At 41.5% G+C, this 26,668-nt stretch overlaps 1 protein-coding gene across 7 annotated transcripts in view; it reads right to left on the minus strand.

Annotated features, from left to right (window-relative positions):
- Positions 1–26,668, minus strand: part of slc20a2 (solute carrier family 20 member 2) — a 47,835-nt gene that overhangs the window by 2,497 nt on the left and 18,670 nt on the right. For 2 of the 7 annotated variants that reach the window (XM_063489584.1, XM_063489589.1), the window contains exons 2-10: positions 16,728–17,318; positions 10,619–10,759; positions 9,994–10,079; positions 9,169–9,265; positions 8,877–8,996; positions 7,493–7,726; positions 6,699–7,317; positions 6,358–6,543; positions 3,363–3,447 (exon numbers count right to left, since the gene is read on the minus strand). In XM_063489584.1, coding sequence (XP_063345654.1) covers positions 3,363–3,447; positions 6,358–6,543; positions 6,699–7,317; positions 7,493–7,726; positions 8,877–8,996; positions 9,169–9,265; positions 9,994–10,079; positions 10,619–10,759; positions 16,728–17,016 — 1,857 coding nt within the window. In that variant the 5' untranslated portion in view covers positions 17,017–17,318. Of the gene's footprint in view, positions 1–1,928; positions 2,014–3,362; positions 3,448–6,357; positions 6,544–6,698; positions 7,318–7,492; positions 7,727–8,876; positions 8,997–9,168; positions 9,266–9,993; positions 10,080–10,618; positions 10,760–16,727; positions 17,319–23,121; positions 23,334–23,362; positions 23,460–24,404; positions 24,612–26,668 lie in introns of those variants that run through there. The other 5 variants (XM_063489586.1, XM_063489587.1, XM_063489588.1 and 2 more) reach the window with 5 other exon arrangements.

Genomic DNA, 26,668 nt, shown 5'->3' on the forward strand with positions numbered 1-26,668 from the left:
CATGTCCAAAGACTCAAAGCGACACACCTGAGTGTTGGAGTAACGTGCAGTGAGTGGTTTCAGCTCTTAGTGACGCTACAAGTGGGCGGGAGTTAAACCGCGTTTCCCTGCTCTTATATGGCCGCAGCAACATGAGACACCGTCTGTCACACGCTGACTAAATGTGGAAGGTCGGGCCAACAGAGTCCAGCCTGTTCTTTTGGTTTATTAGTCAGTCTTAATAAGACTAAGCTCTACTAGACTCACAAAAATATCTCCCAGAAAAGACATTCAGGTCATGTAGCCTCTCTACTTAAACGCAAGATACTTTAATGTAGCATTTCTTGGATTCTCCTCTTTCCAAAGCAGGGTGTGCATGTGTTGAACAATATTTAACTCAGTGGTCACACTGTTTGTTTGATGGTTTTAGTACCTCAAGCACGGAGCAACAAATTCTGAACTCGGTGTGACCTCAGTGTTCGTATTGCTTTTGAGTTTTTGAAACGAGTCACTGCACATTACCATACCACACCGACCCACACACCCATCCATTCGGTTTAACTTCCACACCCACACACACACACACACAAAAAAGACCTGAAAAGAAAAATTATCACTCATACACAACAGAACTTCACCGAAACCGAATGGATGCCAGTGACACAAATACAGACACACTCTCTCTCTCACTCTCACACACACACACACACACACACACACACATGTCTGGTTTGCTATCCTCGTGGGGACATCCCATTGACATAATGCTTTCCCTAGCCCCTTACCCTAACCCTAACCATTAAAAATGACTGCCTAACCCTAACCCTTACCCTAAACCTAACCATAACCTAATTGTAACCCTGACAGTAAAACCGCATTTTGAGTGTGAAAATTGCTTTCAACCCCGAGGGGACCTGGATTTTGGTCCCCACGGTGCAGAAAGTCCCCACCAGGATAGTAAAAGTCAGATTTTGGTCCCCACCAGGATAGTACGAACCCGTACACACACACACACACACACACACACACACACACACACACACACACACACACAGTGAAGATGTTGACAGATGTTGCTGGCTACTTTCTGAAAACCAGACAATTTAAAATGTCAAAGAGCTGCAAGTCTTGCTAGTGTTTTTTTTAGTCCAGCATCATCTGTGGACCATCTCCACATTTAAAATAAACAAATAAATAAGAATCACTAAATCATTCAAATCACCACCACGATTATATACCTCTAACCATCAGTAGATTTAGCATTTTGGCAGAGCAGTTGATTATCCAAGGTTTTTAGGAGGGAAACGAGAAGGCATTTGGAGGTGAGAAATGAAGATAAGGTATGGATGGCGATGATATTGATGTTTAGACAAATAGATCACCAGTAACTTAAACCCAGTTTTGAGTCTTGTGCAGTTTCCCTTCAGTGGAGCTAACATTTTTGCATTCCTGTTTTCACTGATTATTGCACATATGATCTTATATAAGCTAAAAACAAACATTTCAGGTAGATTTCAGGTGTTTCATCCAGCTTCAGGTTTACAAGTAGCTAAGAGGCTAACGGCAATAGCTTAATATTTAGTGATATCAATATTATCATCAAACTCTCTACTTGTGTATTCGTTTAACAAATATTCCTAGTTTTTCATCTATTAAAAAAAACTTTTACTACTAATTTAATAAACAAAAAACAATAAATAAATAAAGATGATATCTATGTATTTGCTGTATGTCTAATAAACATGCACGTAACTGCCTGATAGCATTCTTTAATCTTACAAAGCTACCTTTGAGTCAAACTTGGGGTTGTGTTGCTAAAAGGAAAACTGCACGAGAAATCAAAACGTCAACTTCGGGAGTTGTGATTGGCTTTGGCGATTGACAGCTACAGGTGAAGCGATGAAGGCGAGCTCCCGGAGGGCTCTCTAGGATGACTTCGCTACCAATACCTTGCAGTGGGTGGAGCTTATTGGGATGCCCACATTTGATGCAACAAGCACTGTTAGCGCACTCATTACTTCAATGCAAAATCCGCTGTGAAGATAGATGAGTAGAGAGACAGACAGAGAAAGATGGAGAGGTAAAAAAAGTGGAAAACAAGTGTGACAGATGGGTTCGGGGGGGGGATGGTAGGTATTTGGGAGGTTGAGGTCTGCTTGCGGACAAGCACGGGAGGGTGGAGAACCCACACACCAAACCATGCCAGTGCTAAGAGGGCAAAAATGGAAGACACTTGGTGGAAATGAAACAGAGAATGAGACACCGTGTTGATGGGGGCGGGCAGGGGAGGATTGGGACTGGTGGGGTCCGTTTCGAATTCCAGCCTCGATCTGCTATTCCTGAAAAGAACAGGGGAGAGGGGCTGCACACTGCTGCCTGGGGCTGGTTGTAGCGGGCTGGACATGGATTAGTTTTGATCTTCTCATGCACCTCAAAGATTGGTTAGGATTATCAGTTCCTGCGGAGGATAAGTCTTGTTTATGAGAAAATGAGTGGTATTTACATCGTTTTGACAACAATTCTACTAACGATGCTGTTACTGTGATCACTGTGGAAAACACTTTACCAAAAAGCAAAGAACTTTAATAATTCCCCTGGCACGTAACTACAGAACTGGAAATATTAGGGTTCATTTTTCATACTCATGAGGATGGAAACGATAGGAATGGCAAATCGGAGCAAAAACAATTGAGCAGAGCTTCTTCTGCTATTTGAAAAGCCCACCGCCTGGAGTGCCCTGTAATAATTAAAGGCAACTCAGACTTACGAGAATTTTTATCGCCTGGATTTCAGTAAATCAGCTAGAGGATAACGTTTAAAGAGATTTTAATGATAAAATTAGAATGTAACTGTAAAACTGGTATTAGGAAATTTAACCGAGTCAGGCTCCCTCCTGATTTCCACAGGAAAATACTTTCTTGCTTTGTTTTCCCACAACACACCCGACAGTAGGGCCCGTGTTACTGACTTTGTTGGACTAATGTTGCCGTGCTCACGGCTTTCGGCCTAGCTTGTACAAGTGATCACAACAGACAGAAAAGAAGGTCAAAACCAATAAATAAGACCCACATTTTCATAAACTGCAATTATCCTTTTTTTTTTCCTGCCACAATAATCTGAGCTTTAATTTCTGTGGAGAAATTTAACTAAGAAGCAGAGAACTTGCAGGGAGGTAGGCATAAAATTATAGTAAAAGTACTAAAACAGATTTTAGCTAATTATCTCACAACATGACTAAGCACTAATTATAGCTAAAGTGGTGTGTGTGTGTGCGATTCTAGCTCAGTCCAGCCCGGCGGCCTGGGAGGCAGTGTGAGCTCCCTGTCCCCTGGAAATGCCTGAAAGGGAGTTGAGAGGCCAGCTGGAAGGCCACTCAGTCATACCTTGCAGTGTGTGGTACTGACAGGGATTCCGATATTGGAAGCGAACACGACTGTGAGTGCAGAAGCCAGTTCAATAGTGAATCCACTGTGGAAGGAAGGGAAGGGAGAGGAAGGGAAGGGGGGAGGGAGCAAAGAGACATTCTTCATTGTGATGTCTTGGATGTTGCTCATGATGGCACGATCTCACCGGCATCCACATATAAAACCACAGCAGAGCATTCAGCAGTTCTTTAAAGTATACCCAACACACATTTGAAAAACAGAAATAATATTAAATATCTGAAACACACACACACAATAAACACAGCATTTCTACCAGGTATTACACACCAGTGTGTTATTCATAATGGACACAGTTTCAGTATGTGATATACAAACAGGCCTTTGTGCTGGTGTGTTTCTGTGCTGCCTTGTGCTTACTAGAAGACAGTTTCTCTAAAGCCACCAGCTGCTTTCAGGACATCTTTTCTCACATACTACAGTACCAACACACAGAGAAGACATTAGACATCAGAATAAACTTCCAAATCATGAAAGAGGAAAAAAAATGAAACTAAATGCATGAAAATGCAACTTAAAAGGAGAAAAATGTGGCTTTTTTCTTACTAGATGGCAGCCAATAACATTCGTCAGAAACACTGAGCTAAGGTTCCAGATGAAGATACGACTGAAATTTAAATGTCACTGCAGGCGGAGTGCGGAGTGGTCGAGCAGCAGGAGCCAATCTCTAAGACAGCAGAGCACCAGTGATGTCACCTGATTAATCTTGAACCCATTTGTAAATGGCCACTTGGCCCTAACTCTGTCTGTAGACATGGCCTACAGAAATTGATAGCCATTAGGCAAATGTTAATTGTATTACTTAGACCTGTGCTTTCCCCCAGCTCATGTCAAAATGTAGGAGTAGAGGGTCTTGCAAGAAAGCTACAGAAAAAACTCACAGCATTCGCTCCGCCTCTCAACAGCAACAATAAACTATACACAACTGGACAAGTGTGCCATATCGACTCATCACAAAGAGATATGATTGTTTGTGTTTCTCTGAGTTCTGCTGGTTAAGCTTTGCAGAGCCTGCTAGACCTGCAGCAATCTGTCCCTGTGGTGCTTCAACAGCAGCTGGGCAGAAGGATGAAAATCCATACTTCAAGTTTCAAAAGTCTTTTTACTGCTGTGATACATTGCACTTTTTAGGTGTTCGCTGTGGCTGCTAAAATATATTCCCGGGCGCATAGACCGCAGACACACATATAAACACTTCCGTGTCCTTGCCCCAAACAAACTTCTTTTCAGAGTGATGCATGGAAACAGACACCGGAGGAAATCAAGTCTTTAGAACGGTGAACCAGTGCAAATTTGTCTTTGGGTCCTGGCAAAAAGTGTAAGCTGGTGATGGAAGGAGGGAGATTAAGAGAGAAAGGAGACAGACAAAGAAGAGAGAGCCCAAACAAAAAGAGGAGAAATGAGGGAAGGGAAAATAATGAGATGGCGTGGGCGTGAGCGTGAGAAAGAGACTTTAGGGAAAAGGGGAGAGAGAGAGAGAGAGAGAGAAAGCTCTATAGGTGAGACGTAAAAAAAAAAAGATATAAAGGAATGAAGAAAAAGAAAAAAGCAGGGCGCTGAGAAGAAGAAGAGGGTTAACCACAAAAATAGTGATTTACAGGAGTGGGTAGGAAGGAGAAAGGAGGACGGGGGGAAAAGAAAAGTGCAAGAGTCAGACTGGCGTCCCTCCCTGCGGTTGGAGAAGAGAGGCTACGGTTCCCACTGTGGCCCTCCCTCACCCCTCCTGCTCTACTTCTCTTCACCCAGAATGCCAAACAGCTTCCTGCAACCCTGTGTGATGTTCCTGCCAGGCAACAAAACACAGCCACTCAAACACACACATGCACGCACGCAAGCACACACACACCTCAAAATGCCTTGCTGGAACAATTAGACCCTAATGTGCATGCATGCTCGGACACATACAGTACATTCAATGCACGGTGACTTGCAGAGTTTGGCTTCCTCAGCACACAAACAACTCTGTGGTATGCACAGACACACACACGGGCACGCACGCACACACACGCAAACTCTTCAGCTTATGCGTGGGAAGAGAAGAGAGAGAGGAAGAAGGAGACTGAAGTCAAGGACAGAGCAACAGCACGGGTTTGTGGATGTGAGATGTCTACTGCTCAGGTTATCAGACAGCCAGTGTCCTAAGGCTTTGTTTGTTGTGGTCCGAAAGTCTACTTGTTTATTCATAATTTTTATGTAATAGGTCAAAAAAAAAAATCAGAGAAAAAAAATGCACTACTATTTCACTCCCTAGGCACCACTAAGATACTATTATTAAAGCAGATTTCTGTAAAAAAGTAGTAAGAATTATTTCTAGCAAAGTCTGGGATGATTCCCAAAATCATAAATAGCCCGCTTAATGCTGAGATCAAGATTTATTTATCACCAAATTTTTATTCATACGTTTATAGCAGGAAAAAGTAATAAAAAAAATCCATTCAGTCTTTGTATTTTACCTAATAAACTCAAATGTAATGGATTTGAACACACAGATCTTTTCACTTAAACAATCTGTCTGACCTCCTCTGATGATAAACATGAGTACACATCAACACTGTGTGTGCAGGTCACTCCCTGGCAGAGAGTGAGGGAAAATCAGAACATTCATTAGTTACACAACAGACAAACTGCTTTATGCATTTTGCTGTCTGCACGTTGGATTACTAAGTATCTTCTGATTGTTCATTTGCACTTTACCGCCCTTAAGAAATTGTGCATAGGCATTCTAATACGGCTGTGGGAAAGTAAGTACTCACCATGGAGGCTGGGAGCCCTCTATGAACTTGTTTGTGTCAGCGTGTTGAGGCTCTATGGAGCGCGTAAAACCCAAGCATGGTGGATAGTTCACCTCTGCAGCACAACTCTCCTTCAAACGCACCCAACCGCATCCACAGACACGCACATGTGCACTCACTCTCCTGTGAGGTGACTTTCTCACCTTGAGGGGGTGATGGGAGTGAGGTCCTTCCCCATGGTCTGGATGACGCGGCGGCCCCATACCCACAGGCCGGCACAGATGCCTATACCACCGTAAAACAGCAGCCAGATAGGAGTGGCAGCATCCTGCATCACACCTCCCTGTTCATAGATCATCCACAGTGCCACCAAAGGCCCAATGGCATTACTACAAACAAGAAAGTAGATAAAAACCTTATTCAGGCATTATATACTCAAGTCCAAAGAGCAGCGTGAAGATGATTTTTTATATTTAGTTGACAGAGAAATGTACTCTGGACCATAAAGGTCGTTATCTGTCATGCAACACGTAGGGGGCAGCACCTGACATCGTTGCCTCCGTGGGCGAAAGAACCGAAGCAGGCGGTGAGGATCTGCAAGAAGTGGAAAAGCAGAAACACCTCAGGTTTGTCCTTCTCCTCCTGATCCTCCAAGTCGTCCGGCCCTGGGGGTGCAGCCCCTTCTTCCTCCACCCCTTCCAGGTCTGTGGCAAGCTTCATCTCCACTCCGCCCTCCTCGGCCTCGATCTCAGCCTCGGCCACGGCGTTACAGTACGATGAGTAGCTGTCGTAGCGTATCCGCTTTTTGGAGTAAGACACGCTGTTGCTCCTGCCGCCTCCCTCACCAACCAGCTTTTCACTGTCCTCACGTGATTCGGAGCGCATCGGCTGGACGGGCATGCCGCATATTGCCGCTGTGTAGCAGGTGTAGCTGTTGTTGCGGCGCAGCAGCCGGTAATTGTTGTCAGGCGGGCCAGCGTTGGAGCGCTCGTTGTCATCCATGCGGCCCAGGTGGATTTTGTGAAGCAGGTCTTTGTACAGACCCGAGTCTTTGTGCACCGTGTGGTACACCTGGCCATCGCTACGCATGTGGCCATCGAAGCTGAAGCTGCCGTTAGAGATGGGGGATTTGAGGCTGCCGTTCGTCATTGAGTGTGTCCGACCTGGAAGACAGAAGATTAATGAAAAGTCTGCGTGGGAGCAGGATATTAATGATGATGACCGACGAGTTTGATCTCCATGAATGGCAAGTTTATTTATGCTAATAAATATTAACGCATAAATAAAGCTATAGTTACTCTCCTCTTATCAAATATTATTATAAATGTCCAGTTGTACCATACACCCTGCCGTTTGGCAGGATAGTGCCTCCATTTGCCAGGTTGGTGAGCTCGCTGCTGGATTCGCGGGTGCCCCGGTCACTGCTGCCGCCTGTGAGCGGCATCACAGCCTCATCTGTGCCCTTCGCCCCTGGTAACTCTTTGAAGACGGGGCTCTCCTCCTCCTCTTCAGGGATCTTGTCCAGGCTCTCATCAGAAATCCTCGACAGAGCCTGCTCTTTCTTTAAACGACCTGGAGGAGATCAAGCAGCAGTTGAAAGAGCACCGAGTTAGGACATTTTTGCAGGTTGCTTTAAATCCATCATGAAAGGAATGCCACAACTGTATTGTGGCAGCCTTTTATTATTAAAGGATTTCAAGGAAACCAATCTGGATGGCAGCCAGTTAAGAAAGCAAAACAGTAGTTAGACAAAAAAAAGGGGAAAAAAAAAAGATTAGAATTTATTTGCAACTTTTCACGCTTAAAAAAAAGCTGTTGTTTCTGCTTTCAGGTTCAGAAGACAAAACTTCTGAAAAGAAACAGATGATCTAAATTAATCCCAGTGCCTACCCGACTCTTTGAATACCCTAGTAGAGAAAAAAAAAAAACCCAATCAGAGTTATGACCTGTTTTATTTAAATGGATGTAGTAATATCCAGATTAGCACCAATAATTTTACCTGTAATCCTCGCAGGCATTAGTGAGTTCATGACACGGTCACACAAACCATGAGTCAATGGAAAAAAACATTTATTTTTTTGGCCTAAACATAGATATTATTTTTCATGGCCTATAAATACCACTCGGCTTCTTATTAAATTTTATTTATATTTCTTTATAGTGCAAAGCATTTCTGGCATCGATCAGATTTTTGGATCAAGTGTTTGAGCTCTTACACAAAGAACCTTTTATTTATCCAGCACAAAGTTAAAATAAACAGAGCTGTGCCTTGTCTTTATCCACCACTGTCTACTTTTTCCAATGTTTTAATTTTCTGTGTCATGAGTTTTACAGCACTGCCTGCATTGCTGTGGGCTGGTTTTCCCATTAGGGAAACAATTCCCAGCCCTGATCCTGAAAGCTTTCTACACTGCAGGCCATGATCTTAGCCTCTTTCATCTGACCAAGTAGCTCTACGCCCAAAAATCTAAGTGGAGCACTGGAGAGTTCACAGGGATTTTTCTGGTGGCTTTAGTGCCTCTGGCAGAGGCCAACAAGAAAACACATGCCCTGGCTTCCGTTGTTTGGTGTCAGAGCGTTTTCACATGGCGTGAGAGAGACAGACTGGATACATACACACACATTTGTATGGATATCCTTGTGAGGACATTTGTTTACATAAAATCAAATGCCTAAACACAACACTTACCCTAACCCTAAACCAAATTTAACAGATACGTACTTGCAATCTTTCTCCTCATCCAGGGACAGACCAATATCCAGACCAGAGCTGCGCAGACCAGCGAGCCAGCTAACGTGATGAGAAAGATGGCCCACACCGGTAGCGCCTCCAACCCCAGCACTGCAGTTAATGAACACACATTTAAAAAAAAAAAAAAAATCATGTACTGACATCACACATTCAAGAGGAATTTTGAGCAAACTAACAAGCGCTTCTATCCCTGAGGTGATAATTTGATCATACACTGGTGTCAGGTTAAATAATCAGAGATATACTGGGAATAAGCACTTACATGGCGCTCCAGTATACATGATGGAGAATGTGTTGATACCAATGGTGGAGGCGTAGAAGAGGGGCAATGCTCGCAGTCCGTTTGGAACAGAGTCATCCTGTGAAGTAAAAAAGGAAATGCAACAATAATGATAATAAATCATAAAACAAAACATGTACAACACAAAATATGAGCTAAAATGAGAACATGATCATATGCAGTCAACGATAGGACAGCATCTTCTGGCTAAAAGTTTAGCTAAGGTCAATTTAAAGGTGTGGAGTTATACAATTATTCCATCTTGCACAACCATGGCTTGCTTTTATCAGAAGGTTAATAATTAATATGACTAATGAGGCAGGTGAAATGTAAAATGACACTAAATGGGATGTGGATTTTACAGAAGTAACAAATCTCAACCCTGCAAACACAAAACAGAAAGATCGAATATTCTGATGCAAATAGCTGGCAGACGCAAAAATGAACTCATTCCTAATTTGACCCATCTATGCAGTAACACCGGCCCAAACGGCAAATCGTCCCATGACTCACTCATATATAATCCTGCAGTCGTGACCCTCGGATGATCTGCAGCACTTCCTAGTCTGCCAGAGCTTTCCCATTACATAACAAATACGCGGGTGTTGCCATATCAAATGGGTTTTTATCTGTGCTCAAGTTCTTTCAGACAAGTTGGGCGTACACGTGTAAGTCTGTCTCCAATTTCTTATATTAAAATTACCAGATTGGCAGCTAAGTGTGAGTGCGGAGAGTGCAACGGCTGCAAATGCAAGGGCAGTGTGACAAAACTGAACACAGCATTAGTTGAAAGTGATGTGCGCCTACCTTGTTGAGGATGAAGTGTCTGATGAGCATAAAGAGAAGTCCAGACATGAGTCCAGAGAGCAAGGGGGAGATGAACCAAGACGCCACTGAAGAAGAATTGAAAAATGTTAATGAGGAAACGACAGGAGAGCCTTGCCAACTCTCTCCAACTAGAAATTCTGTGTTTTAATAGTTTTTTGTGTTTTTAGCTATCAGTTCTCTTCCTACAATGAATTCCAAGTCATTTCATTTATGCGTTATGTATTTAAGTATGAGAATAAATCCCAATAACCAGTTTTATGGTGACGTGAGAGTTTATTATTCTTTAAAGTATGCATTATTATTGGATGCTGAACTCGAGGATGCTGTATGATGTATGACAGAGGCTCTTAACAAGGAAGAAATAGGTTTATCTGCCTAAACTAAACTCAATAAAGCACTGGGTATAAAGTGAGTCATGTACTTGGAAGCACAATCTGAAGATTGTTGTTTACTAAAAACCTAGAAACCTTTCTAAAATCAAACTCCACTGGGCATATCTCAGAGTGGTTTCTATTCCATCAGGTTTCACTGGAAAATGGGGCAGTTATTATAGGCACAGACACACACACACACACACTACTCTGATACAATCTTCTGCCATTACCAATCTTGACAAGCTGCATCCACTGTACTCCCTTTGTGCCGATGGCTACCATAGAGAAGCCGATGGTGGCGCCAACGATGCAGTGAGTCCCAGAGATGGGGAGCTTGAGGAAGGAGGCGATTAGCTGCCAGACGGCTGACCCTGTGACCAAAACAGAGACAAAAATCTAACGTTTAGCTTAGTTTATTTATTTGTCCGCCTCCATGCACAAAAACAATCTCTTGGGAAAATTAGCAGTTAATTCCCATCTGCAGTTTGTGTGACATCATGTAACATCTTAAATGAGGGCCTGAGAGTGCCATTTGAAATTCCAAATGACTGCCTTAAGTTTGCAGTGTTTATAGAAGCTGGGACAAAAGTATAATCTGAAAACTACACTAGGCTTTGTTTACCCCTCCTTTAACAAAAACTGCTATTCAAAAATTGCTCAATGATGTGAGTAATTGCAGTGTTTTTGAAATAGATTATATATATTTAAAAAGAGGAATATTTTAAGATCCAGTCGTGAGAAAAAGTTTCGCAATAATCACTCAAATATGTCTTCTAAATCACTACATTCATTCAAGACAAATATTTTAACTAAACCAATAACACATAAAACGTTCAACACAGAGAGTAGTTACTCATGGCCCAAGCTGGAAAATCGAAAAGAACATCTGAGACTAAGACTTTAAAAAGCTCATTAAAATCAGGAAAAACTGGAAGTGTGGGTTTATAGAGGTACCTCTCTCTATAAATAAAGTCATAAAATGTATGTAGTGAAAGAGCACCCTGTCAAATCACTGAGGAAACAGTGAATTTGAAAATTACAAGATAACTTTAGGGGCAGCAGATCATGACCTGCAGCTCTGGAGATTTTGGGTGATGTAAGCAGACAATGACCCAAAGCGCACAGAGTAAAACAACAACAACTGAGCTGCTGAAAAAGAAAATTTGTTGCGGAGGCTAAGTCAGAGCCTTAACCTTAATCTAATTGAGATGCTGCGGCATGACCTGAAGGGGGCTGAGGACAGGAATTAAGAGGGGCCGAAACAGTTTTACAGCAGAGGTATTATATGAGGGATGACACAACCTGCCTCCAAAGAGCCAATCAACAGCTGAACCAGGAAACTGCACTGACTCATGCACACAGCTGAGGTTCACAACAGTTTCAGCCGAGTGGCGCTAGGGAATGTGTATGTGTAGAAAAATGTGTACCATTTCTCTTGGCTTACATTTCCATAAATTGAGTTAGCATGGTGTCTGTTCAGTGCTCCGATAAGTAGAGCTAGAAACACTCATCGAGTTAGCTGTTAAGTACTGTTTTGGGGGTACATAGTACACTTATAACCTGCAAGGGGGGGGGGGGGGAGGCAGCCTTTTAAAAGCTTATTTTGGCTGGAGATTTTATACATGTGGTTGTTTTTATTATCCTAGAGAAGCAGATAATAGGACAAATCATTGTCAGCCCTAAATTAGACTTTAAACTCCAGCAAAACACCAAAACCTCCAGTACACAAGAAGCACTGGGGGAAGTTTTAACAATAGGTTAAAACTTCTTTAATTATGCATGAACAATATGCCAGTTAAAACATTTCTCCAACAGTGACCTGTGGCAGCCAGCCACACCTGAATTTTCATCTCCTTGGGAATCCCCTGTGCCTAATGCTGCCCTTTTTAAATCAACATTTGCCAGCAGTCTGTCATCAAAATGGTATTGTCCTAATGGGAGACCCATTGTTTTCTGCTTTTACTGAAATGGTGGTGTGCGAGTCTCCAGTTGATACTCAACAATTCCTCTTTATGTTTCACTTCAAGAGTTTTGTTTTCCTGCGGCTCTTAGGAAATACTTACAATGCTGCAAGGTTAGCTAACATTTGCAAAGCCCCAATAAAGTTTGATCTGAAAATACATTTTTAAAAAAATAACTTCGTGCAGTGCCTTTCATGTACAGTAAGAAAGTGAGTGAGGTGCACTGCTTAATAACAGTAATTATGATACATACGTGAGGATTGGTGCATGTCACAGGTACCAGCTGAGCCCAGGATAATATATATAACATTATTGTTAAATTCAAATTCATTTCTAAGCTTTTTATAAAGGTCTATGTCTGCATTAAGCTATACAGAGTTTTTAAAGATCAAAAGTGGATTTCGGGAGGATTAGCAGGGCCTAATTTGTGACATGGTAAATATTGAACAATACAATGATCCCTCTAAGCTGCGCGCGTGCGCAATTGCGCACTGCTGGCACGGTCTCTGCGCACAGAAAAATCTGTGTTGCGCACAAAAGAAAATCTAACCTGAATTGAAATTAAAATAAATACGTTAACAATTCATTCTGTTTTGCAGTGTTAGTCAGTAAGTGACTGGCTGCTCCCGTATGGGATTAGAACGATGCCACCTCATCCCATAGTCCAGCCAATGATGCGATTCACATTGGTATATACACAGCTAATCGAGCTAATCAACGTAGTTGACAGGCTATGACAGCGTACTTATGTGCCGACACCGGTGTTTTAGCTAGCAAAGCGGCGTGGCTGATGTGGAGTGAAGCCACGTTAATAATGACAACGTGTACAACCATTGGAGATGTGAGCAGGACAGACGGAACAATTGACGGAAAAAGTGTGGACTATACCTCAATTTAAAAACTATAACAGTTTTTAAATTGTGTTGATAGGCCACGTAAAACCAGAGTTATGATAAAAATATATCCAATGTTTGTTTTCTTCCTGAATACTGTCGTTGTTTATATTTACTGCGGGAAGAAACGGTAAAAACTAGTGATGTGCGGATCGATCCTGAAATATCGATTCCTCCGATACCAATCATTTATGTTCTAGAATCGATTCTCACATTAAAATATCGATATTTTAGTAATTTAGGGTAAATTTGTAGTTTATCATTAACAGGAACACAGTGGAAAGAAACTATATCATTCGGATTGTCTACATTCAAAGGAACTACTTCCTCTTCCGCCTTTCATAGTCATGTGCGAAATACGGCTGTATAAATGTCTGGCAGCCGCTGGCATGCGCACTCACAACAATGGCTGAGCGTAATTGGAGTCATCTTGATGCATTCTCAATCATCCAGGAAAGTAAATCTCCAAAAGTTGATCAACTTTTGGTAATTGGAGTCATGTGCGGACGTATTTACCTCCACAAACAGCTGAGACGTGGTTTACGATACATGTGGCAAAAAAGTGAGGTGTTGTGGCCATACTTGCCAACCTTGAGACCTCAGAATTAGGGAGACATTCAAAAGGGCTGTTGCGGTGGGGGGGTGATAAATACATTTTACAGTGTTTATTTATCGGATAAAATACGTTAAATGTCACCGTTATTATTGGCCGACCCGGAAACAGTGGGGGTGTCCAAATTCAGAGGCTGCTTCCACCTGAGGACCCGGCCTTCGCGGTCTAAAGAAAATAAAAAAATTCGGTATTCTCCCGGAAAAATCGGGAGGGTTGGCATGTATGTTTGTGGCAACATCACTAACCTTGTCAAACACCTCAGAGTAAATCATATCACAGAATATGACGAGCGTATGTTGAGGCGAACTGAAGAGGAGGACAGGGACAGGTGCTGCTAGGGCGAGACAGACTTCTCTCACGGAGTCCTTTAGTGCTGCAGGCTGGCAAGGTGTTCAAATAGCGCACAACTTCAGTTTTTTTATTTCTATATGATGAACTCCGCATTATTAAGTGATAAGAACAAGTAATCTGATGTCCTGTAATCATTATGACGCTATAATTTGAGATACAATAAATAAAATAAATTTTTGTACAAAGTATCGGTATCGGATCAGTATTGTTGATACCACCCTGAATATTACTTGGTATCGGATCGGAAAGGAAATCAGTGGTATCGCACATCACTAGTAAAAACGGTGTTTTATAAGGAAAACGCTCGAAAGCACTCTCCGCCTGTGAGCAAAAACACCCCCCTCCCCTCCCCACAGCCTTTCCTATTGGTGGAAAAATGTACCATGTCGACCAATCAAAAAATGATATTGCAACATGGCATTTAGTTGTTTAGGAAGGGAGGAAGTTTTAGGAGTGACGGCGGTGTTTTGAGATGTGAGAGCTTTGCGACGTTTAGCGCAAATCTTGTGTAGTTAGCGTGTAGTGTAGTTTTGTTGTGTGTTTCAGAACAATGAGGCGACTGCTGAATGTTACAGGTGTTACAGGAGTGATACATCTCCTGTTGTCAGGCCTGCAGATATCAGGCTGTTGTTCTCCTTTAACTCATAGTGGACAGAAATTATTTTTGGAGTGGCACAAATAATTTGTGTGGCATCAAATTTGATGCAGAACAGCTGATTGTTCTGTAAATAGTTTGAAATGTTTATTTAAAAAACACCTTGGCTGCATTTTTAGGTAAACAGCTGCAAAAAACTTTGTTGTTTGCAAAACTCAGTTACTTTTTGAAGAAGTAACTATATAATTAATTGCCCAGCATTGGTCATTATATACTGTATTTTGCAGACAGAGAGTTACAGGACTCTCTCCCAGACCACAGACTCATACTCATAATACAAGTCAGAGCTTTATATATATATATATATATATATATATATATATATATATATATATATATATATATATACACACATAAAGTTGTGTTTTCAAAATTGGAGTTCAAGTTATTTTTTACTTCCAATAGTGTTAACATACTACACAGGTCATACACAGGTTCATTGTAAGTGGGCTAAAGCACTTAATTAAAAGTAGTCTAACATAAATGTAAATGCTGTAATTTGATTATTTTAATAAACCATGTAACTTGGATGGATTTGATGCTGGCGTGACCACAGTGCACACGTCTGCTGTTGCTCACAGTGGTCCAAGGGGCCACTCAGGGAGTTTGTGTGTTCGCTCAGACACATGAAAAATTAGAGGGAACATTGGAACAATACACAAAGTAGTTTATATGAGGTAATAAATAAGACATTGTTGAGGTTTTTTTTTTTTAAAAATTGCTTTAACAAGCAATTAAGAGATGTCATTTAAGCTGTTGGAAAGTAATTTTTAAATTTTTCTCCTATTTTACAACTTTACAGATGATGGGGACAAAAAAACTGAAGCATTTCTTCTTTAATATATACCATATATTACTGCAATGTGCAAATCTTTTAGGCATGTGAGAAAGATTTCTAATGTAAAGAGTTTTTATTTATTATTTTACTAGGAAAAAGGTGTTGGTGTTGTTGTAATCCTAGACTGACAGGATGATGTTGACATCAGGAAAACTGCTGTAGGAATACTTGATCGTGTGGCTGAATGGCTGAAAATAGATCTTTGGCTCTGCGTGACCCTTCGCTGACATTACTGCCTGCTGGATAAGGATCTAAACTTGTAGTGCCTAAAACACTGGAGTGATGGGGGGGGAGGGGGGCACCTTTGGTAACACATTTTTCATCTATGGAGTGGAAGTCGCAGGAGTTTCTCTTGAATGCAACTAGCATCACAACTAATATTAGCAAATGAATCAATTTTTAAAGATTTCTTTTCTTGTTGAAAATTTTCAGGAAAAAAAAAATCGCTGAGGCAACAAAGTCAAATGTCTCTCTTCCATCGTGGCTCATTCAAAAGCTTTTTAACAGTCTTAGAAGACAGAAAAGAAAAATACATTTAAGCATCTCTAATAAAATGCGTTTACAGACTGTTTTCAGAGCTACTGACAACTATTATTCTTATTTCCAGTCTCATGGTTGTTTCCTGTTTGTTAACAGTTGTTTAGCAGCTATAACATCAAAAAGTCAAACATGTTCTCCACTTATTGTGTTTGTTACAAGTTTTGATGAAGTCTGATGTGATTTGTAAAGGATAAAATAAAATAATGAATCCTAAATTTCATCGACATCCAAGTTTTTTTGCACATTCAAGTTACTTCAAACTTCATGCAGACATGCGACAGGTTGCAAATATTACAAAAAAACAATCACTGGGTCTATTTAGTAGAAGTGCTGTTGTGGCTTTTACATCAAATTGACTCTGGTGCTTATTCCAGCATGGCCTAAAACTGTCCATCAGATAAACATAAGGATTTGCATGTCTAAAATGAGGCTTAAGACATTAGCGGCAACTGCATCACTCAGTGGATGTAAGAGCAAATTCAACTTACCAACCATGGCGCTGACCTCGCCTGCCATGAGCACGGGCACCGTGTCATTGTAGAGGCTGACATCTATGATGCCCTTCCGAATCGTCTCTCCCACTTTGGCCCCGAGCAACATTGAACCCAGCGTCTCGAAGATGGATGCCAGGATGCAGGCCTGCTTCAGAGTGACCACGCCGGATCCGACTGCTGTGCCAAATGAATTGGCCACATCATTAGCTCCGACTGAAAATGCCAGGACGAAGGCAATGATGAAGCCAATAACCACCATCCACAGATACGACTCCAGATCCATCTTGATATGATTTCAGGTGAGAAAAATATGCAAAGAAACAAAAATCCTGCTTAAAATATCTACAAAAAAAAGAAGAAGAAGAAGAAAAAAAAAAGATGAAGTGCTCTGTGCGTTTTTAGCGGAGGACTTGGTAAGCCCACACCTTCTCTTCGTCCCCTGGTTATAAAGAGTCTGAGGGGAGAAGCACAGCCGCTAACTAAGCGTTTGGAGCTCAGTCCAAAGATTGGAGGTTAGTGATGGTGGGAGCAGAGAGCATTCCATAGCTTAGTGTGAGACAGTCGGTCTGCACGTTCTTTCACCTGCTGGAGAAAAGAGAGAGAGGAGAGACAGAAACAGATTAGTGTCATAAGCTATGATTACTCTTTTTCAACAGCAGCCATCTGACAACACCTCCCTGTGACTTCCTCAGAAAACCAAAAACAAAGAAGTCTGGGTGGGACTAGGAGAGAGGGGAGGGGAGACACACATAAATGAAAGATTCGGGATAGATGATGATGAAGCAGAACTGGCTTTGATGAAACAATGATAGCACTCCAGTGCACTCCAGTGAGGAAAGCTGAGGACATCGCAGATATCTACAATAGGAAATCACAGTCTGCACTTCAAAGGAATCAAATCAGATCGTGCAGAGGGTTTGCTGTCAGCACTGACACTATAAAAAGATCGCCGTTTCCAGAATGAGACATGAGCAATGCTCCGAACATTAGAAAGGCTAGTATCATTTTATCCCCGCGCACCAGGGCAGCTGACAACCTTTGCCACACATTCAGACAATCTCAGATAGGAGTTTATAATTTACTTAGTTTTAATGTTTAACCACACAAAAAAAGAAAAATCACACCATCTGTTATTATTTTAATCCGACACAGTGATGCCAACAGTGATAACAGAGAATTTTTAAGTATTCTATGAAACGTAGAACCCATTAAAACAGAAATGTTAGTCATAAAGTTGCTTCAGTGGCAGCCCCGTAGATGTTTTCATGCCAGATTTACATTATAGTTGGCTTCCAATCTGTGCTCCTTTAGCCTCAGCGTCACTATAATTGTGCTTGCCAGGCGACACTGAAAGGTACACGAGTTTTGTAACCAGCTTTGGAGTACAAGTTCAAACAGAACCAAATGCTCTGGTGCAGTGCAAAAAAGAAAAACGTGGTGCATTTAAGTTAAGACTGCAATGCAGCAACAGCATCTGCGCTGTTCTACTGCTGCTCGAGGTGGGAGTAGTTCACAACATTGCACCTTTGCAGGTCAGATAGCAATTTATAATACATTTCTTGAGCGGACTTACAAGACTCTTCTTTTCTGATGCGAATAACTATAAAATAAAACTATTAAGCCCCCATTTCCTAATTTCTCTCTAAAATAATTTTAAAAAGTATCGTTCTGGGGGTGGGGGGGTGTTTTCACAGTTAACCTCAAACAGTCTGGAACAGTTTCATTTTTTCTCTCTTCTGGTTTTCTGTAGCCGTAACAGTTTTAATTGTGAGCTGTATTTCAATAATTGGATTTGTTACACTACTAAAGTCATTTAAAAAGAATTTTTGTTTGTGGATGATCAGGTGCTGATGATGTTTACCTGTTAAAAAGCCGATCGCATCCACTTAAAGCTGGCCTCACCACTGTTCCCCAAGACTTACACACAACAACAACAACAACAACAGCGACATGCTTTAAAATCAGATGATGAGGCCACCTACTATGAGCCTCCATTGGTTTTTAAGAGGCCTCTATGCCGCAAATGACTTTGCTTGGGTTTTTAAGTTTGTATCTTCATGGGGACCAATGACAGCCTACTTCCTTCTATGGTTAAACCTGTTTTTTCGGGGGGGGGGGGGGGGGTTTTCTTTTATGGGGAAGCATTAAATGTAAACAGCTCTCGGCATAAACCGACTGCATTCTCCTCGCGTGGGGGGCAAGCAGCTCCTTTCTAAATAGCCTGTGGCCAGTTATGGCTCCCTCCTCCCGACCGAGAACTCCATCTGGAACAGTCGAGGTCACGCACTCTTAGCCTTTATCCTTTGCAGAACCACAACAAACACATAAAAACATGATAATTTGTCTTTTGATCAAGACCTCCTGGAATAGGGATCCATTAGTGACACTAAAAATGATTACGTTGCTGCTGATTTGAAAAATAAGTGGACGCATTTCTTGGTTTTCTCACAGTAAAATCACAGAGGTGAAGGTGAGGAGAGCTCAGAGGCTGCCAAATCTCAAAAAGAATGAGTAAACAATGACTTGATGATGTACTGACCCCCGAGGTGAAATTCTCTCCAGTGAGAGAAACACATCTGAGCACAAGTTCAGTGCCTCTTGGCCAAATTTTTATGTATTATTGTAGGGTCTACCTTACAATATAAAGTGCCTTGAAGTGACTGTTGTTGTGATTTGGCGCTGTATAAATAAAACTGAATTGAATGAATTAAAAAGTCAAAGAAACCAAACTCGTGAACTTGTGTCCATCGCCATAACGAACAAAAATTAATAATGAACGATAAAAAAGACAATATAATGTGGGGCATGATTTTATCTCTGATTACTTAATTGCTTCCTGACTCATATCTGCTGCTTGTAATTATGTCAATTCATAATAAAAGGCAGTTTAATAAAGGCCGCACCAATATGAAAAGCTACCCTAAACTGATTTCTCACCGAATCTTTATTGAATAAGTTAAAGAATCCATGTGTGGCAGCTTGTTTCACGCCATTGAGTAGCGCTCTCTAAAAATGTTTTCTGCAGTCAATGTATTGACTCTGGCAAAGTCTGAAGGACTAACAAGAGACTGTAAATGTTTAATCCGGGGAGCACCACTGCCACAAGAGGACCACATCACACACCACAGTCAAACACGAGCGTCCAGCAACACACAGAACCAGGCAATGCTCAGAAGAGATGTGCAGCCAAACACATCTGCAGCAAAAGCAGACTGAACGTCCTGTGCCTTAGGGTGACATGGAAGAAAGATAAGAGAGTGATTTGAGCGTGGGTGTGATCTCTAGGTCAGCTGGTCATCATTTTATTGAGTATGTTCTAAAAAAAGAAACTCAACATGACCGACCCTTAGACTGAAGTTCACACACAGCTACTCCTAGCTGTGTATATAAAATCTAAAAACAACAGCACTTTGTGATGTCCGTGACAACGCCCGCTAAAAATGATCAAAGTACAGAGCATTTCCAGAACAAACACCTCCCTGCTGTTCTCCATGTCTGATTTCTCACCTGTGACATTTGACGGCAGCGAAACTTTGAGAACATCTGAGACGCGGGGCAGGAACGATCACGCTTTCTCACAGATGACCCCACGTCCTTGAACACAACTCAATAATCCTACCACGATCTGGAGTATGCACTGATTTGTACCCAGCCGTTTAGCAAAGAGATTCAGTTTCATATTCATGTGTGTGATTCAAGCTAAATGGACTGTCTGGCTACATGACCTTCAGAATGAATCTTTACAGTCTTTGTCTGAAAGCAAAATAAAAACAGCTGCACGGTGTGTCATACAACCTGCTATCTTTCCATTTTATTGCCATTTACCAAGAGCGGCCCTTCTGTAATTCACTTGTAACAATCAATGAATAATTCATGTAAAATATGCGCTCAGTATTAGCAGAATAAAATAGAAGCAAGGACGGAGCAGAACCACGATGCAAATTGATGCACTGCAAATGTAATTGCAATTGCTTTTTCCTACCTGGATAAGAATGAACTCCGTGATGTTTCTATTTTGCAGGTCGTTGGGATGCAGGGAAGTAACCAGGTGATGAAACAGTAGCATGCAAAATTTAATTTGAAAACTGGCAGCAGAGAGAGGAAATCATGTAACTGTTCAAACAACTTAGAAGAAATGTTTGAGATAAGGTGCACACAGGAAGGAGTCTGACCCGCTTTGTTAAGGAAACTAATGCACAGGTGCCATTTTGATAAAAGCACTGAGTCAGTTTAAAACAAACAAACTTGGAAGTCCAGCTCATATTTATATGATGTGATTTTATCTGCCGAAATGAAGCATCCCATTTCCAACACAGCTCAGGTGAATCATTTACAACCTTTAAAAACTGTGCCGCTGCCGCTCTCCAAGGTGCTGATCCTGAGACCACCAGGGATGACTGAGGTGACTTTGATAGACTTTTTAAGAGCAAGAGCAATATTCAGGTCACGATTAATGTGCCTGAGAAATGCTGGAATTATAAGGGAAAATTCTGGATACAGTGGCCCTAAATAATTTCAGATGAGTATGAAGAGTTGATTAACAGGCACCATTTCCACAAAGGATGTCGTATCATATGTATAATACCTTCATTTTGTTTGTTTTGTCTGTTGAAATTTTATAATTTTTTGCATCAAAATGTTTCCAGTTGGTACATGGCCATACTTAAGCCTAGTTTATGGTCACCCACACTCACATTTACCTAAGGGCAATTTAGAATTACCAATTAACCTAACTCCACTAACTAAAGCCAGAGAACCCACACAAACACAGAGAAAAACTCCCCACACAAAGACCCTGCCCTGATGGTGGAAATGAACTGAACAGTTAGCTACAGTGCTGACCACTGCAACACTTTCATAAGCTTGAAAAATATCTAACTGAAATAACAAGGACATTGGAACATTTGGAGACACTGCCTTAATTTTCAAAAATACATCACAAACTAATAAGAGCTCAGATATTTTTCTGGATCCAGGGTCAGTCCAAGGAGATGAACCGGCAGTTTCTCCTGAACATGGAAAATTGGAAATTAATAGAATTTTTAAATATCAAGGTAAAATGTTCTTTGAAAAAATAAACCCCACACATCTTATTATAAACACCACCAGTTCTGCATTTCAATCGTCTGTTTAACCGTTATTTCCAAAATCTGTTTGTAAATTTTGGGCCTTCCTTGTTTGTCCGCTAACAGTTTGAGGTTTTATCTTTGACCGACTGTGTAATTGTTCCCAAAGAGCAAACCACAGCCTTGCACAGCAACGGTGTGCCAAGAGTACCTAAGAAAGCAACCCTAAATAAAAACACTGGAAAGTGACTCCGTAAAGCAACCTGCTCTTGAGGATTATTTCTGGCAGACTCATTTTCTTCCTGTGGATGTGGGTTGCCAAACAGTATCCATAATGAGAGCACTGACACAGACACACATGCACAAACTCAGAAATGACACAACATGAGCAAACAAGGCTAAAGTGGGTCTTCATGTTGTCTGTGCAGAAAAAATTAAGCACAGTAGAAACATTTAAACCTGAAAATGTTTTTTTCTGGAATGTTTTTTTTAAACCAGTCCAGCAATTACAGAGCAGCAGCATCATTCTTGGGGAGGCTAGATGCCAATTCACTCTCGCTTAGCTCCACTTCTTGGCCTCTATCAATTCTTGACACCTAATCTTATATTTGCAGGTGTACAGTGGGTTTCTATTCCATAGCTGCCATCTGTAGCCGAAACTGTCCTCCTTCACATATCGGATACATTCTTATAAACATATGGATGATAGCTGTTTAATAAAATATTGATTTTTAGACTTTTTATTGACCCCAAAAAAATGCAGAGACTGCCAGCTAACCTGTAACACTACTAGAGCGTTTCACCTGTTACAGCATCGGCCCCTAGCCGCACGTGTTGTGTGCCATGGACTGTAACACGAAGCCTCTGTGCAAACTACTTCCAGTGATTAGTTTAACTGTTTGTTATCACTGCTGAACAGTGATCATTAATCCGCCTGAGATGCCAATGCACCACAGCCACAGCTGGTGCAAAACACTGTGTCACGAGCTACAGTCTGCATTGACACGCGGCTCCTCTATCCTCACACTGATTCAGCCTCCTCCCCTTCCTCTCATCCTGTCTAGGCACATGCTGAAAGAAACAGAACTAGAACATACATGCAGTGTCAAGATGATGACTCACAGCAGCATCCTACTAGCCGGCTAATTGTTATACCTGAAGCATACGCAACTGCAGTGCCTCCAAGGACACCGGATGCTCGCATCTACCAGATGGCTCAGTAAGTTAAGAGAAGGAGAGAGATTATGTTTAATACTACAAAACTATGAGAAACAGGAAGCCAAGTACGGAAAGATCAAATCCTTTAAAACAGCACCACTCACCTTCATGACTCTTCACATCAAGAGGAGATGGGACAGTGGTGGAAATGAATAAACGTCAAAGACGAAATGTATTTTTTGAGGGGAGATAGAGAGGGACAGAGGGAAATGGCAGTATGGAAAAGAAAACAGACTGGGAAATAGAGTGGCGAGTGATTGATCAGAAATAAAATTACGCAGAGAGATGGGAAGAAAACTGATGATGAACGAGGAGAGGGGAAGAGAAGGAGCAGAAGAGGCTTACTGAGGAATCGGCAGGTTGTGGTGGTGTTGCAGGAGAGAGGACGGCGCGCGCTAACCACCAAGAGCGAGGGAGATAAAGAGAGAGAGAGAGCGAGCAGCACAGCCAGCTGAGTCTAGACTGCCTCTTAAAGGAATTTATCTGCATTCACAGCACACATCAACCAATGACAAATGTCGTAGAAGAAGAGGTGTACCACTGACTGGTTATCTGAGTGCAGAGAGGATGGACAGACAGGGGGGAGGCGGCCAATGTCTGTGGAGGAGGACAGCCAGCAATGGGGGGGGGGGGAGAAGAAGAGGAGTTGAACCTGCGTGGATGTGTTTTACAGCTAGGGAAAAGCATTCAGACAGATGAAGGGCATTCAGAGCACTTGCCTCTCCTTCATCACTCTGATCACAACGCAAGTAGCAGACCGATTCATATAATAATAATAATATTATGCACACATACTGGAAAACGATGCACAGATGAACGCACACTGTCATCTCTAGCTGTTGTTATTGCAGAATAATCAGTATAATGCAATGAACTAAGACAGGACTACTTTGCTTTGTAATACAGAAGCCCATCACACAAGAGCGCACAGCATTTCAGCACCATTATTTGGCTGGAGCCCACCCATCACTTTCTCTGCCTTTCTCTCTCTGCCACAATTGTTCCTTTCAAAGACACGCCGAACAGTGCGTCTTTATGTCACTTGACTTGTGCGGGCAGAGATAGGGGCTCTCGTCGACACAATGAAGAGCCCAGGCCAGAGCTGATGTAGGCGACAAAATGCAAAGCCACAGAGTTCGCATCTCTTCAGCAGTTCCTCAACACGTCACTGATAATTAAAAAAGAAGAATGGCAAGAAAAATCCTATACTTGAGATGACTTTACAGGGAAACAAACTGTAATTGGCTACGACCAGCAAGGTTTTTGTTCTAAACTTATTGGAGATTTGGCTCGACAATAAACTACCTGCTTCATAAAAAGTTTCTCTTTTAACCTTCACAAAATCTTTTGTGTGGAGTGTGTTGTTTTTTTTAAAATCATTACTCACATACGCCATTGAAGCCAAGAAGAAGTCAGATGCCTCCACAGCACACTCTGGGTCCTGTTCCCTTCCTCCTCACATACTGTCCAAGGGCTAAAAACACAGTGACCTCATCTATCCAGTTCTGTTCAAAGGTCTGATGGTGTATTTGTTTGAGCTTTCTCTTCTATCGCCTCTCAGCTCATTCTCTCCCTTTCTGTCCCCCAAACTGGCCCTGCCTGCTAAAAGCCAATCTGCGTCAGCTGCACCTGCTGCCTCTGACTCTGTACTTCGCAGCAGGGAGGCGCTGTCTCTTAGAACCCAAACACGCACACATACACACACATGCTACAGTCCTATGATCAGTCAGCGTCGATGGGCAGGAGGGGGGTCGCTTAAGAATGACAACAACAGCGCATGTCGCTCTCAGCACCATCTTCAAAAGGTTCACCAGACACACACACACACACACACACACACACGCTTTCATAAATCCTCTCACTAAGTCTATTTATTTTCTCCCCTGCATTGCAGCACTAAGTCCGGTTGTTAAGAAGTGAATAACTCTTCAGATTGCTTCTGCTGGAAACACACGGGCAATCTGTCAAAAATTAATGCGAGCATACAGCTAAATAAATATACTCCAGTAGAGAATTTTGCTAGATTTACTTTTGTATAGATCCTGCTATCTCCGCACAATGACTAAAGTCTCAAGATAGACTGCTTTGAAATAAAATCCCCTCTTAACTTTGTTTCTTTCCAAATCTAAAAATATGTTCATTTTCTCTTTATTTCACTATTACACAAGACCTGACAGCATGGAGTTCCTATCATCGTTTCAAATATAAGTTAAAGATGCATTAATGTAGCTGCGTTGGTCAAAACTGGGTTACAGTAAAGTATTTTGTTGAAAGGGGGACTGCTTTTATGGGGCATTCAACACACTGCAAAGATGACTCATGAATGGATTTTGTGACATTAACACAGCGTTGCCACGAACAACAAAAAGTCAATAGTAATAAATCCCTCAGAGTTAACCTTTAACCTCAATTGAATGTGGATATCCACTGCAAAATGTACCACAAAAAGATTACTCCAACGATTTAGCACATAGAGCCATTTTAAATGCTGATAAGCCTTTTTTTTTAAGTGCCAAAATTCTTACAGCAGAACCAAAGATTCCCCACACATTTCTTCAATGTCAAACTTTGGTATTTAGGTTTCCCGCAATGCAACCAGGAACATTTTCTAAACATTGGGCGTGCTATCCTCTAGCTAATGGCTGTAGTCTCAACCCACAACCATCAAGCAGAGATGAGGTGCATGCTAAAGAGGTCTGACAGACCTCTTTTTGCACTTGGTTTTAAAATATGTACGGGGTGACTGGATCACAAACGGACAGCAGAGACACATCGTCATTTAAACCTGTGCCACTTGTGTTTGGATCTCATTAATGTCAAAGGGTCCAGTGCACCATGCATCTGTCACCAGTGAAGAAACAGATTATATTTTAGCAAGTGCTAGCACAATGTTTCAAGGACTAATATACATGTATGAGGTGTTTCAGCTGTTGAGAATGACAGGGCAAAGTCATTCACAGGTTGCAAAAAGGGTAGAGGACAAGATGAAGGACCACCATGTCCTTTCTCGGGACATCTTTTCTTCTTATGTCCATGTTGACGATGCATTTGTAGTTTATACACCAGGTAGTCATATGCGACAACTTCAGCAAGTGTTTTGACTTCATGCGTTGAAATGAGTCAGGGTGGTCATTTACACTTATTAAGCACTTTCCACTGTAATCTGATATCCCAAGGTGTATTTTAAAACCAGGTGTAAATAGGAACATACAGTTCTGTGCAAAGGTCTTTAGTCACCCTTCGTTCCTCTATATTTTGCCAGGAAAATTGGAAACAGGTGCAGTGATTTATTGAAACATGTCCAAACATACATAGAAATACAATAAATAAGACAAAAACAGAGTTTCTACAATTCTATCAACCTTGAAAGTTAATATTAAGTATGACTAACATTATCCCTCGACACTGTTGAACTTTCCAAGGCAGGCTTTCTTAACCCTTTAAGACCTACCATAGAACCAAGTCCGCCAGAGCTTATCTTTATATTTTTACATGTTGTAGTGCCATTTTTGGGAGCATTTCAAGTTGCTATACATCAATACAACCATTATAGCCCAAATTTTAATAATATGTATGCATTAAGTCAATAGAAACTACATAAATTGCAAAAAAGTGCAATAAACTACAAAAAAATTGAAAATCGTTTTTGTT

Source organism: Pelmatolapia mariae, linkage group LG12, assembly GCF_036321145.2.
Source record: "Pelmatolapia mariae isolate MD_Pm_ZW linkage group LG12, Pm_UMD_F_2, whole genome shotgun sequence".
Taxonomy (NCBI): domain Eukaryota; kingdom Metazoa; phylum Chordata; class Actinopteri; order Cichliformes; family Cichlidae; genus Pelmatolapia; species Pelmatolapia mariae.